The sequence below is a fragment of the Bacillus rossius genome, chromosome 16 (assembly GCF_032445375.1).
Source record: "Bacillus rossius redtenbacheri isolate Brsri chromosome 16, Brsri_v3, whole genome shotgun sequence".
Taxonomy (NCBI): Eukaryota; Metazoa; Arthropoda; class Insecta; order Phasmatodea; family Bacillidae; genus Bacillus; species Bacillus rossius.
In genome coordinates, this window is record NC_086343.1 from 30,085,166 (window position 1) to 30,101,034 (window position 15,869).

At 36.5% G+C, this 15,869-nt stretch overlaps 1 protein-coding gene across 2 annotated transcripts in view; it reads right to left on the minus strand.

The window, feature by feature from the left end:
• LOC134540200 (uncharacterized) overlaps positions 1 to 9,700 on the minus strand; it is a 28,470-nt gene extending 18,770 nt beyond the window's left edge. For both annotated transcript variants that reach the window (XM_063382776.1, XM_063382775.1), the window contains exons 1-2: positions 9,596 to 9,700; positions 2,977 to 3,150 (exon numbers count right to left, since the gene is read on the minus strand). Coding sequence is in view for 1 of the 2 variants with exons in the window: in XM_063382775.1 (XP_063238845.1) it covers positions 2,977 to 3,102 (126 nt within the window). In the remaining variant the exon portion in view is untranslated. The remainder of the gene's footprint in view (positions 1 to 2,976; positions 3,151 to 9,595) is intronic.
• Positions 9,701 to 15,869: the final 6,169 nt, after the last annotated feature.

Below are 15,869 nucleotides of genomic sequence, written 5' to 3' on the forward strand. Positions count from 1 at the left end.
AGTCCCAAACACACTGCTTCGCACCACTCACTTTAATCTCGTCCCTTACCTCAGTCCCAAACACACTGCTTCGCACTACTCACTTAAATCTCATCCCTTACCTCAGTCCCAAACACACTGCATCGCACCACTCACTTTAATCTCGCCCCTTACCTCAGTCCCAAACACACTTCTTCGCACTACTCACTTAAATCTCATCCTTTACCTCAGTCCCAAACACACTGATTCACACTACTCACTTTAATCTCGTCCCTTACCTCAGTCTCAAACACACTGTTTCTTACTACTCACTTTAATCTCGTCCCTTACCTCAGTCCCAAACACACTGCTTCGCACCACTCACTTTAATCTCGTCCCTTACCTCAGTCCCAAACACACTGCTTCGCACTACTCACTTTAATCTCGTCCCTTACCTCAGTCCCAAACACACTGCTTCGCACTACTCACTTAAATCTCAACCCGTACCTCAGTCCCAAACACACTGCTTCGCACTACTCACTTTAATCTCGTCCCTTACCTCAGTCCCAAACACACTGCTTCGCACTACTCACTTTAATCTCGTCCCTTACCTCAGTCCCAAACACACTGATTCGCACTACTCACTTTAATCTCGTCCCTTACCTCAGTCTCAAACACACTGTTTCGCACTACTCACTTTAATCTCGTCCCTTACCTCAGTCCCAAACACACTGCTTCGCACCACTCACTTTAATCTCGTCCCTTACCTCAGTCCCAAACACACTGCTTCGCACTACTCACTTTAATCTCGTCCCTTACCTCAGTCCCAAACACACTGCTTCGCACTACTCACTTAAATCTCATCCCGTACCTCAGTCCCAAACACACTGCTTCGCACTACTCACTTTAATCTCGTCCCTTACCTCAGTCCCAAACACACTGCTTCGCACTACTCACTTTAATCTCGTCCCTTACCTCAGTCCCAAACACACTGCTTCGCACCACTCACTTTAATCTCGTCCCTTACCTCAGTCCCAAACACACTGCTTCGCACCACTCACTTAAATCTCATCCCATACCTCAGTCCCAAACACACTGCTTCGCACCACTCACTTTAATCTCGCCCCTTACCTCAGTCCCAAACACACTGCTTCGCACTACTCACTTTAATCTCGTCCCTAACCTCAGTCCTAAACACACTGCTTCGCACTACTCACTTTAATCTCGTCCCTTACCTCAGTCCCAAACACACTGCTTCGCACTACTCACTTAAATCTCATCCCTTACCTCAGTCCCAAACACACTGCTTCGCACCACTCACTTTAATCTCGTCCCTTACCTCAGTCCCAAACACACTGCTTCGCACTACTCACTTTAATCTCGTCCCTTACCTCAGTCCCAAACACACTGCTTCGCACTACTCACTTTAATCTCGTCCCTTACCTCAGTCCCAAACACACTGCTTCGCACTACTCACTTTAATCTCGTCCCTTACCTCAGTCCCAAACACACTGCTTCGCACTACTCACTTAAATCTCATCCCGTACCTCAGTCCCAAACACACTGCTTCGCACTACTCACTTTAATCTCGTCCCTTACCTCAGTCCCAAACACACTGCTTCGCACTACTCACTTAATCTCATCCCTTACCTCAGTCCCAAACACACTGCTTCGCACTACTCACTTAAATCTCATCCCTTACCTCAGTCCCAAACACACTGCTTCGCACCACTCACTTTAATCTCGTCCCTTACCTCAGTCCCAAACACACTGCTTCGCACTACTCACTTTAATCTCGTCCCTTACCTCAGTCCCAAACACACTGCTTCGCACCACTCACTTTAATCTCGTCCCTTACCTCAGTCCCAAACACACTGCTTCGCACTACTCACTTTAATCTCGTCCCTTACCTCAGTCCCAAACACACTGCTTCGCACTACTCACTTAAATCTCATCCCTTACCTCAGTCCCAAACACACTGCTTCGCACTACTCACTTTAATCTCGTCCCTTACCTCAGTCACAAACACACTGCTTCGCACTACTCACTTAAATCTCATCCCTTACCTCAGTCCCAAACACACTGCTTCGCACCACTCACTTTAATCTCGTCCCTTACCTCAGTCCCAAACACACTGCTTCGCACTACTCACTTTAATCTCGTCCCTTACCTCAGTCCCAAACACACTGCTTCGCACTACTCACTTAAATCTCATCCCTTACCTCAGTCCCAAACACACTGCTTCGCACCACTCACTTTAATCTCGTCCCTTACCTCAGTCCCAAACACACTGCTTCGCACTACTCACTTTAATCTCGTCTCTTACCACTGACCTCAGTCATAAAACTCTGCCTCACACTACTCACTCTACTGCTCTCCCCTTTCCACTTTCTAAACTTAGACGTCAATTCTCCATTTTTCGTTGATTTCGACAATTACACAGTGTACTTACACTGGAAAAGGCCCCTGTGTGTGTTTAGGGTGATCATACCCTTTCTTAATGGAATATTTCATAGTTTGCGTTCAAAAAATTATTATTTTTTAATTATTTTGGCAATAATTATCTTGTAACAATCCTACTAACATTTTTTTAAGTAATCTACACACATTTTCGTCACCATTATGCCAATAGTAGCTAATATCTCAAGGAATAACTAACTTCAGTCAATATTCACCATTACCAGTAAGAATGTTAGACGGTTATTCAATACACTATGAAGATTTCAAACCTTTCCCAATAACACTCATTTCAAATCCAGGGATAATTCCTTATAATTAGCCATTAATATTTTTTTTTCTTTGTCTTAAATGCTTGTTGCAGTGTATCCGCGTCCAGTGACCTAACTTTTGATGACACAGATCTAAAATTAAAATTATTATATCAGATACATTTGAATTGTTTTATTTTTTGTCATGTAAACATTATTTTGTAGCGGTGTAATTTAATTTCTTCTTTTAAAATATATCAATTTATTGTTTCCAATTTTAAGCTTGTACTTGCGGGTTTCGAAATAGTACCTCGTCCTCAAGGGGTAAATTTTCACTTCGGCCGGATCTTCGGGCGTTCCACCATTGCACTGCCTTCACCGCCACGAAGACCAGGAAGATTACAGCAAGTATTAGTCTGACTGCGGCGAAAAGCATAATACTCGGCCAGGCCTCGGCTACAGCAAGATTTCACGTCCCAGTCACCTGCAAGACAATCGAAATGATTTCGGAACATACCGTCTACCACATTCTTCCTTGTCGTGACTAGGAATCTGACAAAACCAGGGCGTGGCAACGTCTGCATCTTCTTGCTATGACTGTTAACTGCAAAGTTTCATTTGGTACACAAATACGTTTGTTATGTCTCATAATGTTCACGGAAGTGATTATATACTGGTTTTGTGTTACCGCATGTGTGTGCGTCAGCTCACGGAAATAGCAGAAAAATAGAACATGTTATAGCACAGTTTTGGCTAAGACTAATTGATGAAAATCTCTATACCCAGTGCCAGACCCCTTGTAAGGGTGCTGAAAAGTTACCTAAATGAGACAAAGCGCGCTAACAGAAAAAAAAAATTGGTTGTCTGTAAAGTCGGTTTACGGACGATAGTTTAACGTGACAACGTCATAACAAAACATTGATAAAATTATTGCATACTTTTATGGATAAAATTGAATCATTTTATTTGAATTATCACTATTTTGTATGGATACAAAGAAGGAGTGAAATGAAATCTACAATTTAATTGATAAATTTACTTTTATTTGCACTCATTAATTCAAATATGTTTATTAATTTAACTTAGAGATTATTTTAACTGTAACTTTTATACATGTTTGCTATTTAACTTCTTCCAATCTGTGGTATTCTGTTAAGGAAAGGAAGATGATAGGAAAAATAGGAAACGAATGGGAGTGTTTCCAGTTTAATGTGCCTCGAAAAAGTCGTCAAATCGATGGTTGTTCCAGTCGAGTGGAAGAGAGATAGATGCGGCGCAAGCGTACAATGAGCGTAACGGGACCCCGTGTAACGGGACAATTTGTGTAACGGGACACTTTTTCGTGCGTGCAGCATGCGTTCATCGATTTATTAGACGTCGCGTCAAAAATAGGCATTAAAACTTCCAAGGAAATGAGTATCGTGTAGGATTGCGTTTAAATGATAATACAAGTAAGCAGGCCACACTTTTTTTTGCAAAGGATTTCATAACTTTTAAATGACTTTTTGTGTGAATTTAGATGTCTGAATAATAATCTTATGAATTCGTGAATGATGGAGTGTTACAGAAATCTTCATTTCTATAAAAAATAGTTTCAGCTTTAGGGCTTAGCCTTAAGGCTTTGTAATAAACAACCTTAAAATCTCTATCCAAAACATAGACGAAAAATACTTTCATGTTAATTTAATATTTTAAAACTTTTAAATATTTTTACTAGCATAAAACAAAAAAAAATCATTCCAAGGAAAGTGAAACTGTGGCAACTTTCTGATGATCCTACTTCTATGTACTACAAAACTTCGTAAGCAAGTGAATAGACTTTATTCTTGGTTACATGGCTAGAAAACCACATTCAACATGTAGGATTCTGGGTTCTAATTCCGCGTACATTGCTGTTACCTATAAAATAACTTTTGTAAGCCACTTCTCAACTAGCCCTCCAGAATATAATTGGCGGCGTTAGTAATTATAATAATATTAAGAAACACATTGAAATAAAAACCACTAACATTTAAAAAAAAATCCTTTTCTACTCAGCCTTTAAGCACAAATTTTAAAGTTTATGTTTTTGTACATTCTGCAAAACGTCTGAAATATTGTAGAATCGTATAGATCATTTAGTAATCCTTATTTACTAAGCATTTCAAATATTTCATGTAACCCACAAGGATCGACAAAATATTTTTGTCATTTTCCTTGCCGATGAAATTTAAAGTACTTTTGTTTCCTTTTAAATTCATCCAGCATTTTCAACAACATTCTCGGTAAGATGTTACAGTCATGAGCTTAACGCTGGCCTGGAACTGATAAATAGGTTATGTGCTGTGCAAAATTAATTTTGCTATGTGTTTTTGAATAGGCAACGTTCTTTAATTCGAATACTGGTATTGGCGTTATTGTAATTAGTTGGCAAGGGTGGGGGACAGGTGTGTGTGTTAACATAGGTAATAATGATCGCAGGCTTTCACGGCCATTGTCTGAAGTAGCTTGGCTTCTGGGTTGTAGCCGTGTCCTTGGCGAATAATTCACCGACGTTTCGGTCGACATTGCAGTCGCCATCACCAGGGAGCAGTTACCTGATGATGGTGTCTCTGAGGGCCGAATTCAGAGAGCTCTTTCGACGGTTATCCACACACCGAAAGGCTTTTCCATTGAAGCTGCTCGGCAGAGACGTTTTTCAGTGGTTGGTTGACTGCTGGATAAGGAGAGCCAACCACTTGAAAGTGAATGTGGTCTGAAGCTCATTCGAATGCCTGTTCAGTTTAAAATCGGCGGAGCAGTTGATGGTTTTAATATATAATTCCCACATAAAAATGTGTTCATGTATGTTTGTAATTGTTTAAAACATTTTTGTTATATGGCAGATATGTAAAATATGGTTTGGAATTAAATATGCGTTTTTAAAGAAATCGTTTCGCCCGCAAAGTGTGCATCAGACACGTGTTTTGTAGCGATGGCAGAAGATTTGGATGAATTTCCAAATCACATTGACGAGGTTTTTGATTTTTTGATGATCTTAAAAATGAAAATCCAGTTCCGCGAAGGTATATAAGAAATTTAGCAGGCCCGTTTTATTTTTGTCGGGATCAAGATTTCGAAACACAATTTTTTTTCTCTGTAAGAAACTGCATACTTTTTTTTTGTTTTGTTTTCGATTACGGTTTTGTGCTTTCTCACGAGATCAAAAATAATCGCTTTTTCATCTGGAGAAAACACTATAATTTTAGGCAACGTATCCATCTTAAGAACATTTCTCAACCTCGTGTAGGGTTACCAGACGTCCGGCAAAAGGAGGACATGTCCTCCTTTTTATGTATTTTTTTGCGTCCGGCCGGATTTTCCTTAATGCTCCAAAATTCCGGCTTTTTTATAAAGTGAGATAATTCCTGCAGTTACACTATGGGCAAAGAGCGCGCTGTCCGCAGAGTCATCCCACTAGTAAGTAGTACTATGACAGCTTGACAGGTAGCAGCACATGCAGAAGCACGTGTTTTTAATATGCTGTATATGCGTAGTTTGTTTGATTCTTTATACTGAAACAGTATTAAATGCCAAAACATTGTAAAATATCGTACTCCATTGTAATTAATTCATGGCTTTTTTAAAAAAATATATATTGTCCTCCTTTTTAGTGAAATGTCCTCCTTTTGCGAGATGAATGTCGTCCTTTTTTATTATCAGTGTCTGGTAACCCTAACCTCGTGTCCAATCCAAACAAAATATTATTTTCAGCGGGAGAGCAAACAAAAGACAATCGAAATTAAATAGGGCGCTTTTCCACACACACTCCAAGTACTTGATCTAAGAAAATTTTTGTGCCATGTTGCCAGATCTTCACTGAAAGTGAATGGGAACAAGCTTTCAGCTGGCAGTCATTCGAAAGGCGTTTTTGAAGTATGAGAGGTGGAGAGTCTGCCAGATGAATGAGAGTTGGATGCGCTTTCGAAGGTCAACTCTGAATTCGGGCCTGATTATGGCGACTGCAACGTCGATCGAAACTTCGGTGAATTATTCGCCAAGGATACGGCTACAACCCAGAAGCCAAGCTATACTTCGTGTGTTAACATAGTCCACAGAAGTAGGGGGTCGCTGACCTAGGTCAACAGGTTGTCAACAAACAAGTTCATGTGTAGGCCTATATTAAAACATGTCGTGGAGTTGATGACGATGAGGGAGTGTGTTCTGCTGGTGGCGGCCATCTTGGTTATGAAGCTTGAAGGCAGGTGGTGCCAGTAGTGTTAACTTGTACTTGTTCTTGAAGTGGGTTGGGGTCGACGCGAGATTTGTAAGCATGTGCAGGCTAGATGGTGGGGCCTCAGTCCCTGGGTAAATAACAAGTAGGCCCTACAGAAAGATTATATGCTTTTCAAGTATATCTTTAAGGCTATAGAAGTAGCGATATTTGATAACTTCAAACTGATTCGACACAATTCCTACTGGGGAAGATTAAAAAATTTTTGTTCTAAAACAGCTTTTCTTTTACCCCTTGTTTGATTGTTTTAAAAACTGGTTTAGACCCAATTTTTCGCATTATGTTTATACAGTTTAAAAGTAACTTCAAATGGATTGATACTGCAATCTCTAAGGGATTTATTGTCTTCCTTCGTATTTTAACACATAGTTTCTTTTCACTATTTGAACTAATCAAAAGTATTTTAAGCGAAAGTTATATTGTACCAATTCAATGCAGTTTCATAACTTCAAACGGATGCATTTAGTTTCATATAAAGGGAGTTGTAAAGGTATGAACTTTTTTATTTAAATCTTCTTATCAAATTTATCCCTTTTTGGTCATATTTTGTCACTTAACTACTATATGTAATGTATGAATATGCAATTAAATGGTGTAAACTTATGACAGGAAACGTTCGAATAAAATGTGGTATGTAATATTATAAAGAAACCTTTAAATTAACGAGAGTTTTGATGTCCAGGGACCATGACACGAAAACCTCGATAGATTTGTTTCGTATGGCACAATTTGGTAAACAATGCAATAGGTAGACTTAATGAGGATATGAAATTTGAACTACAGTTTTTTTATGTGGTTCACGATAATCTTAATGAAATAACTAATTTTAAATGGCTTTCGGAAAGTCCATTTACAATTACCTAAAATGTATCAACAATTTTTATAAAGAAATTATGTACTTTTTTAATTACTTACTTTTATAAGTAATTAAATACTTTTATAAAAGTAATAATTGCGCGCTAAAAATACCATTGACTAGTACAGTTTATGTAAAGCTTACAAATTGAAATTAAATATAAAGTTAATATCCCCCACGTCCTTGTCTAAAACATCACCTTTTTCAAGAAATAATTTATATTAAAATACTCACACAAAAAATGAGACTTCATCATCGCATATGTAATCTCACAGAAAATGTAATTACCAAGTTATATTAACAGCTGGAGCCACAATGTCACGATGGACACGACACGACAAATCTGATTAGTAGAGACCTATAAAATTCGCGATTTCAAATCCCTAAATGATAAACTCCATGATCCTCTATGCACTCGTGCAAATTACATCTGTTGATTGGTTACCGACTCGTAACACCTGTTGACTGGAATGATCGTGATTGGCTAATTCTTTTGTTAAAGATTTTTCATTGGCCCAGAGTCCTTCAGATAAACTGTGGCCCAATCACTAAAGAAAAATAATGTCAAAAGTATTTGGACTCTATCCTATCGCGAAATGAATCCGCGAATTTTACAGGTCTCTACTTATTAGGCGTCGAAAAGCGTTTCAGCATGACAGTTAACAGCGTAGGGACACAAAACCACGACAACATTAGCACGAACCAACTCTAATTGTGGCTATCGGCAGATCTTCCCAGGCCAAATGTGTCCATAAAATGCTGAACGCCAAATAGTGTAGGCCGTTTTTATTTCCAGTTGACAGTGCATAGCAATATAACACTTAGTGTTGTCTACTGCACAAAGTGAGATTAATTTTAGTTTAGATGCAAAGGAGATATAGCTATGTTTGTAAGGGACAGAAAATAATTCCGCTGTTACCTGTGATAAAAACAGCTGAAGGCACACTACAATTTGTAATAGTTTACCTAAAATTAAAAAGTAAATTTTATTTTCCAGAATAAATATGTGTACCAAGTAGGTAAACATTTTTGAAGTTTAGTTCTGTGGTTTCTGTTTTGCTTCTGTCGGGCGTCATGACACGACAATATTAGAAACAGAATCTACTTCTTGCGGGCCGTCGCGTGCGTATTTTATTGTGTTGACGTCACGATGATCTGGTATTTCATTGGCTACTGAGTGAATCGGGCCTGTCGTGTCTTGTCTGTCGTGGCATTTTGACTCCAGCTTAAAAGAAAGCAAGAACTAATTAACTAAACTTGGAAATTGAAACGACATATTTATAATTCTTACTGGGTAAATATTATTTATCTTGAAATTATTTGACTTTTTCAGATTAAAGATATTGTTAAAAATATACAAAATAATAAGTATTTTGAATGGTTCTATGAACTTAGTAACGGGAATAAGTGTAAAAATTATTATAAATTATTATAAAAAAATTAATATTTTTATGACATGCATGTGCAGGAAAATCACTATAAATTACACATAAGATCCATATAATTTATATTGTTTTCTCTTTCCCTACACTTGTTTCATGTAACAATAAAATTTATGACTTTGCAGTACATAAGACCATAAAATATTAAATGGTGCTCGGAAACACGAAAAGCATTCATTATTTTATAGATGCATGGTTCTTAAAGTGATGTTGCTGGGGTATCATCCTTCCTACTGCATGGACTGTTATTGAAATAACATCAATATTATGTAATATAAACAATCTTTCAATTATCAATTCCCTATTGAAGCAAACATTAGAAACAATATCGTATACTTTGTTTTTTATTTACATTCGCATTATAAATTGTTATAAATACCTGCCACATTCTCTGGTGTCTGCGACACTCAAATCCAGAAATAACCTAAAATTTCGATTTCAATTTCATATCACTCAAAAGCCTCATAGAATAATGTAATGTGTTAATGTTTACAGCATAGAGTATATAAGTAGCGCGAGACACAACTTCCATAGTAGCAAGTGAAAACTTCATATTTGTTAGGTAATGATCCCGACTTGAGGAAAAGCATTTCAGGAAACCTTAGCAACACTTACAATAAGTAAAATGTACAGTTAAACTTAAAATAGTTGAAAAAGTTAAAATTCTTAATATTTATTGCGCAGTATAAACGTTCTAACCACGTTTAAATGTTAGCTTTCAATTAAAATAAACTTTTAACTTATATTATTTTATTTATATATTTTTAACTATAAATATTTAAATAATATATTTCTCATAACATTTGTAACATAAATTTCAATTAACCTTTTAATTGTAAGTAAACAAGGGTATTTTTAGCATATTATAATATAATATTGATTTTTTAATTTATATGTAACTTATCAATACCACACTAAATATTACATTTTGGCTCTTTGGCAGAATTTTAACTTTGCTGTCTACCTTAGAACCAAACTGCATGCTGAAATTGCAACGTTAGGTGCTAGTATAATTTGATACCTTTATCAGCTTGCTGGAATTTAAACACTTCAAATTTTACATTACCTGTTTAACTTTTCTTTTACATATATTCCCAATATGAACTCTTTTGTATAGCTTATAATTCCATGGGGTCCTACGATAAACATTTTATTAAATAATGTTTATACATAAGTATATTCTCGTATGGATTTAAAGCTTTACATATTTTTATGTGTTCTAACCGATGAAAGAAAATACCGGAAAGTTCTTTCAAAAATTATATAAAATTTTAAGGAAGTAACTGTGTATAATAAATTGTAATTTCAATAATGTTACAAATAGAGCAAAGGATACCAAATATTAGTACTTTTAATGGTATAAGAAATCGTACAAGATAAAAAAGCATACTATTAACATAACTTCAAAGAGTACACGGTGTTTTAAAAAATTAATTAATTTCACAATGCTATGATATTTATGTTAAAAAAAGATAGAGTCACTGGGTGAATATGATTATGAAAAAAAATTGTTTGTAAAGTCGGTTTACGGACGATAGTTTAACGTGACAACGTCATAACAAAACATTGATGAAATGATTGTATACTTTAATGAATAAAATTGAATCATTTTTATTGAATTATCACTATTTTGTATGGATACAAAGAAGGAGTGAAATGAAATCTACAATTTAATTGATAAACTTACTTTTATTAGCACTCATTAATTAAAATATGTTTATTACTTTAACGAAGAGAATATTTTAACTATAACTTTTATACATGTTTGCTATTTAACTTCTTCCAATCTGTGCTATTCTGTTAAGGATAGGACGATGATAGGAAAAGTAGGAAACGAATGGGAGTGTTTCAAGTTTAATGAGCCTCGAAAAAGTCAAATCGATGGTTGTTCCAATAGAGTGGAAGAGAGATAGATGCAGCGCAAGCCCACAGTTAGCGCAAGGGGAGACAGCGTAACGGGACAATGTGCGTAACAGGACACTTTTTCGTGCGTGCAGCCGGCGTTCATCGATTTATTGGACGTTATCACGTCAAAAAAAAAAGATACGATAATGATACTCATTGAACAAATATATAACATTAATTTTGTATGACAAATATTATTGTTAGTTTTTTTTATTGTTTTAATTAGTCAAAAAATTTAAATATATCATATAAGATGGAACATCCAGCAAAAAGAGTGGAGACATTATTAATAATTAACGAATCAACAATACAGTGCTCGTTATGTCGAAAACAATTTTCATGTAAAGGGTCGAATACTACAGGCCTTGAACAGGCACCTTCAAAGAGTTCAAAAAATTTTTGTAAATCAGTCGAAAGAATCAAAATCGGATATACAGCCTTGGACATCCTGCGAACCGGAATCGAACAAAAAAAATGAAAAACAGTCTGAAATAACAGAATATGTTGCAAGAAAGTCTTTGTTTGAAATAATTTCCCGCTCGGCGGTAGAGCATGGACTTACAATAAGGGCACTCACAAGGAGTACATTCATTCGTGAGAGTATTATCCAGCAAGGTTATAAAATGCCCAAGAACGAAACTGATGTTATGAAAATTATATTGAATTTTTGACGTGACAACGCCTAACAAATCGATGAACGCCAGCTGCACGCACGAAAAGTGTCCCGTTACGCACATTTTCCCGTTACGCTGTGTCCCGTTACGCTCATTGTACGCTTGCGCCGCATCTATCTCTCTTCCACTCGATTGGAACAACCATCGATTTGACTTTTTCGAGGCACATTAAACTTGAAACACTCCCATTCGTTTCCTACTTTTCCTATCATCGTCCTATCCTTAACATAATAACACAGATTGGAAGAAGTTAAATAGCAAACTTTTATAAAAGTTAAAATAATCTGTTCGTTAAAGTAATAAACATATTTGAATAAATGAGTGCAAATAAAAGTAAATTTATCAATTAAATTGTATATTTCATTTCACTCCTTCTTTGTATCCATACAAAATAGTGATAGTTCAATAAAAATGATTCAATTTTATTCATAAAAGTATGCAATCATTTCATCAACGTTTTGTTATGACGTTGTAACGTTAAACTATCGTCCGTAAACCGACTTTACATACAACCAATTGTTTTAATGAGAAAAAAGAAGAAATAATTCAGACTTTTAAAGATTTTGTCACTTCTGTAACACGTTTCAGTCTTTCAATTGACGAATGGACCAGTGTCCGAAACCGAAGGTACTTTAATTCAGTCTGCTTGGTTTGACCGGAGAAATTTTTAATTTGGGATTAGTGTATATACGAGGTTGATGCGGTGCCGAAGAGACCAGACAAATATTCGAAGAAACGTTGAAAAGATTTCAATTGGATTTTGTAAAACATAATTGTGACCATCACCAGCGATGGTCCAAACGCAACAGTAGTATATATTGGCCGGTCCGGGGACTGGGTCCTGGGTGTGGATTGAAGATTGTTTACATTCTGACGTCACGGCGGCCATCTTGGATGAGCGTGACCTTGACCTTTGACCTTGACCTTGACACTTTACCTTCAAAATGTGCCAAAATTGGCTAAAATTGGGCAAAAATTGCCCAAAATTCCTCAAAATTCGCCAAAATTTCCATTTCTGTAGAAAAAAATTCCACCAAAAAATCTCAAAAAATTCCACAATTCAAAAATTAGGATTTCGAAAATCCTCAAAAGTCGTTTTGCCCTAGAAAGAACCCAAATTCCTAAAAACGGCTTAAGCATCCATGTCTAAAGCCTCCGGTAAGCCATTTCTAGGAATAAGGATACCATGACCGCCATCTTGGATTATGTCGTCACCGTTGCAGTTTCCGTTACGACCGCCATCTTTAAAATCTTTATTTATTATCCGATTTTAATGAAATTTTTTTAAATGTATAAAAAAATTCACTTAATAATTTTTAATAATTTTTTTATAAAAAATTGTACTTAAACGACACGGAGTTCGGAGTCCTCAGTTCGAACCCGACGAGTGCAAAAAAAATAAAAATGGCGACCGATCCTTCCCCCGTGGTGGGTGCAGGCAGACTGGCCCCCACCACTTTGTTAATAGCATATATATCGTCAGGTAACATGACGTCATGTCCGCCATCTTGTCTTCGTTGCTGAAAGCCATCATCATTGTATTGTCGGCTAGAGTGCGCTGATGCCACGATAGTTTAATTCTTACCTGCTAGAGTGCAGTAATAATTTATTATAACTGTGACATCCGCTTCTTGTCATTTGGCCACCATCTTGGAATCGTGTAATTATTTAGCTAGAAATTAGGGAAAAATTCCATAATTCATTAAATAAATCACTCATTAATTTACATATTGATCCAATCGACTAAGGTCCTTGGTTCGATACCCGATCGATGCAATAATATTTAATTTTAAGTAAAAATACCTAAAAAATGACAGGTTCGAAAATAAAACACAAGTTCTTTTACAAAATAAATGTTATTACTTAATTTCTATTTTACTACAGGATCACCTGCGAAGGTTAGCAATCTTACAAAAATTTAGGTCCGCATAGGCGTGAAATGACTAATTCTTAGCTCCAATCGGTTTATACTAGACAGAGTCCAACCAGAACGTTTACATACATAGTCCTCCTCTTCTTGACAGAGTTTATGGATACCGTTTTTAACAGTTTGCTTCACATCGCTAGAACTGTAAATTACTGCAGCCGATGTCTTGGATGTACACTTCTTCACTTTATCATCGAACGGATACGGCTTTCCATATATACAGTCCAACCACAAGTTATATTTCAAAGGTCCGTTTGTTGCTACGGCATCAGTAAGCTGATTGATTATGTCCTGTCTGATATCATCAAGAAAATAACATTTGTCCTTCGACTCGCTTAACGTACTTGGATAATAGTAGTCTTTCAACGTTCCACGAAATGCAGAATGTGCCAAGTAGAAGCCATTATCGTTTACTTGTAATGCACCGAACACAGTCTCAGGTTTATTTTCATGTTCAGACGTCATAGCAATCGGTTTCTGCAAATCCATTTTTTTGCTTGTACGCTCACGAGTCACCAATCTAAACCGAGGAGTCGAACTTTCTACAGGTAGTTCAGCAGTAGGTGCACAGACTTCACCTTTACATTTTTTCGCATGATGTCGCAAACTTTCAATTCTAGTAAACCATTTAAGGCACTCATCACAGCGAAACTTCAAGCGAGAAGGATTCTTTTTGCATTTACTCCTCTCATGTCTTCGTGCATCATGGGAAAATGCGAACGACGTATCACAGTAGCTGCAAGGATACCGTGGTGATGAAGTCGAGCCTTTCAGACGTGATCCAGATACTGGCGTTGCAACAGTAGTACCATTTCCAGGCATACTCTTATGAACTTCAATACATCGTTGTTGTATAGAAAACTTTACTTTCTGCCGCACAGCAGCGCCTTTACATGTCTTAAAGTGCGTTTTCATATCTTTTTAAGCTGTCAATTCGTGTTAACAACTTGCTACAACGATTACAGCTTAACATGTTGCGTAGTGGGTTTCTAGCACAATCATTCTTATCATGACGTCTAGCATTCCTTCTCATGACAAAATCCTTGCCACAGTATCTACAGCGGCTTCCTTCCGATTCAGCTGCAGATAACAAACCATGATCCATGGTAGCTTCTGTGACTAATGTTAGATACAAACTGTCAGTTTTCTCCAATTGGAACCATTTCTTAAATAGAATTTTTTAAATATTTCATCAGCTAGAATTAAGTTATCTATTGCAAAGCAAATTGATGCAAGTAGTTCTGGCTGTCATCAACAGATGTCGCCACGTGTTGCTTGCAGGTAAATAATATCTATTTCATTAATGTGGGATGCGGAATGCTCACTATCGATCGCAAAGGAAGGTTGGCTTCGCTAGACTCCAAGGAGAAGGAAGTTCGTCCTTCCTGTTAGTGCTTCTTAAATTTCTCAGAGATTATCATTATTCGACTGAGTAATGATTATTTTTTTTAAATTTCCACCTGATAAAAATATTACAAGTGATGATTAAGTAGCAGAAGTTCACTAATTAAATGCAACCTTGAACAAAAATGACATGCCTCATTAAGTAAAAAAATCCTTCATGCAGAGATCAATTTTTCATCAGTAACCAGAAGCACTCTGAGAAAACCATCAGATGTCTAGTCAGGAATAATTAGAAGCACCCAGAGAAAACCATCAAAATATTGTCAAGAATAATCAGGAGCACACGGAGAAAACCATCATAATATTGTCAAGAATAATTGGAAGTACACGGAGAAAACCATCAAAATATTGACAATAATAATTAGGAGCACGCGAAGAAAACCACCATAATATTGACAAGAATGATCAGGAGCACCCGGAGAAAACTACCATAATATTGACAAGAATAATCAGGAGCACACAGAGAAATCCACCATAATATTGACAAGAATAATCGGAAGCACACGGAGAAAACCACCACAATTTTTCTTTGATATAAAATTACCAAAAAAAATTAATAAAAAATAAAAAATAAAAACGAAAAAAATTCAAAAACTGATTCTGGCTTGTACTATAACTCTAACTTTGCACATCAAAGAGAAGTTCACAAGCTAGCAGAATGTTTTAGGGTTATGCGAATGAAATTTCGGAATTGATTTTAAAAACATTAATGATGTCATTACAGAGACATGCGATAAATTTCC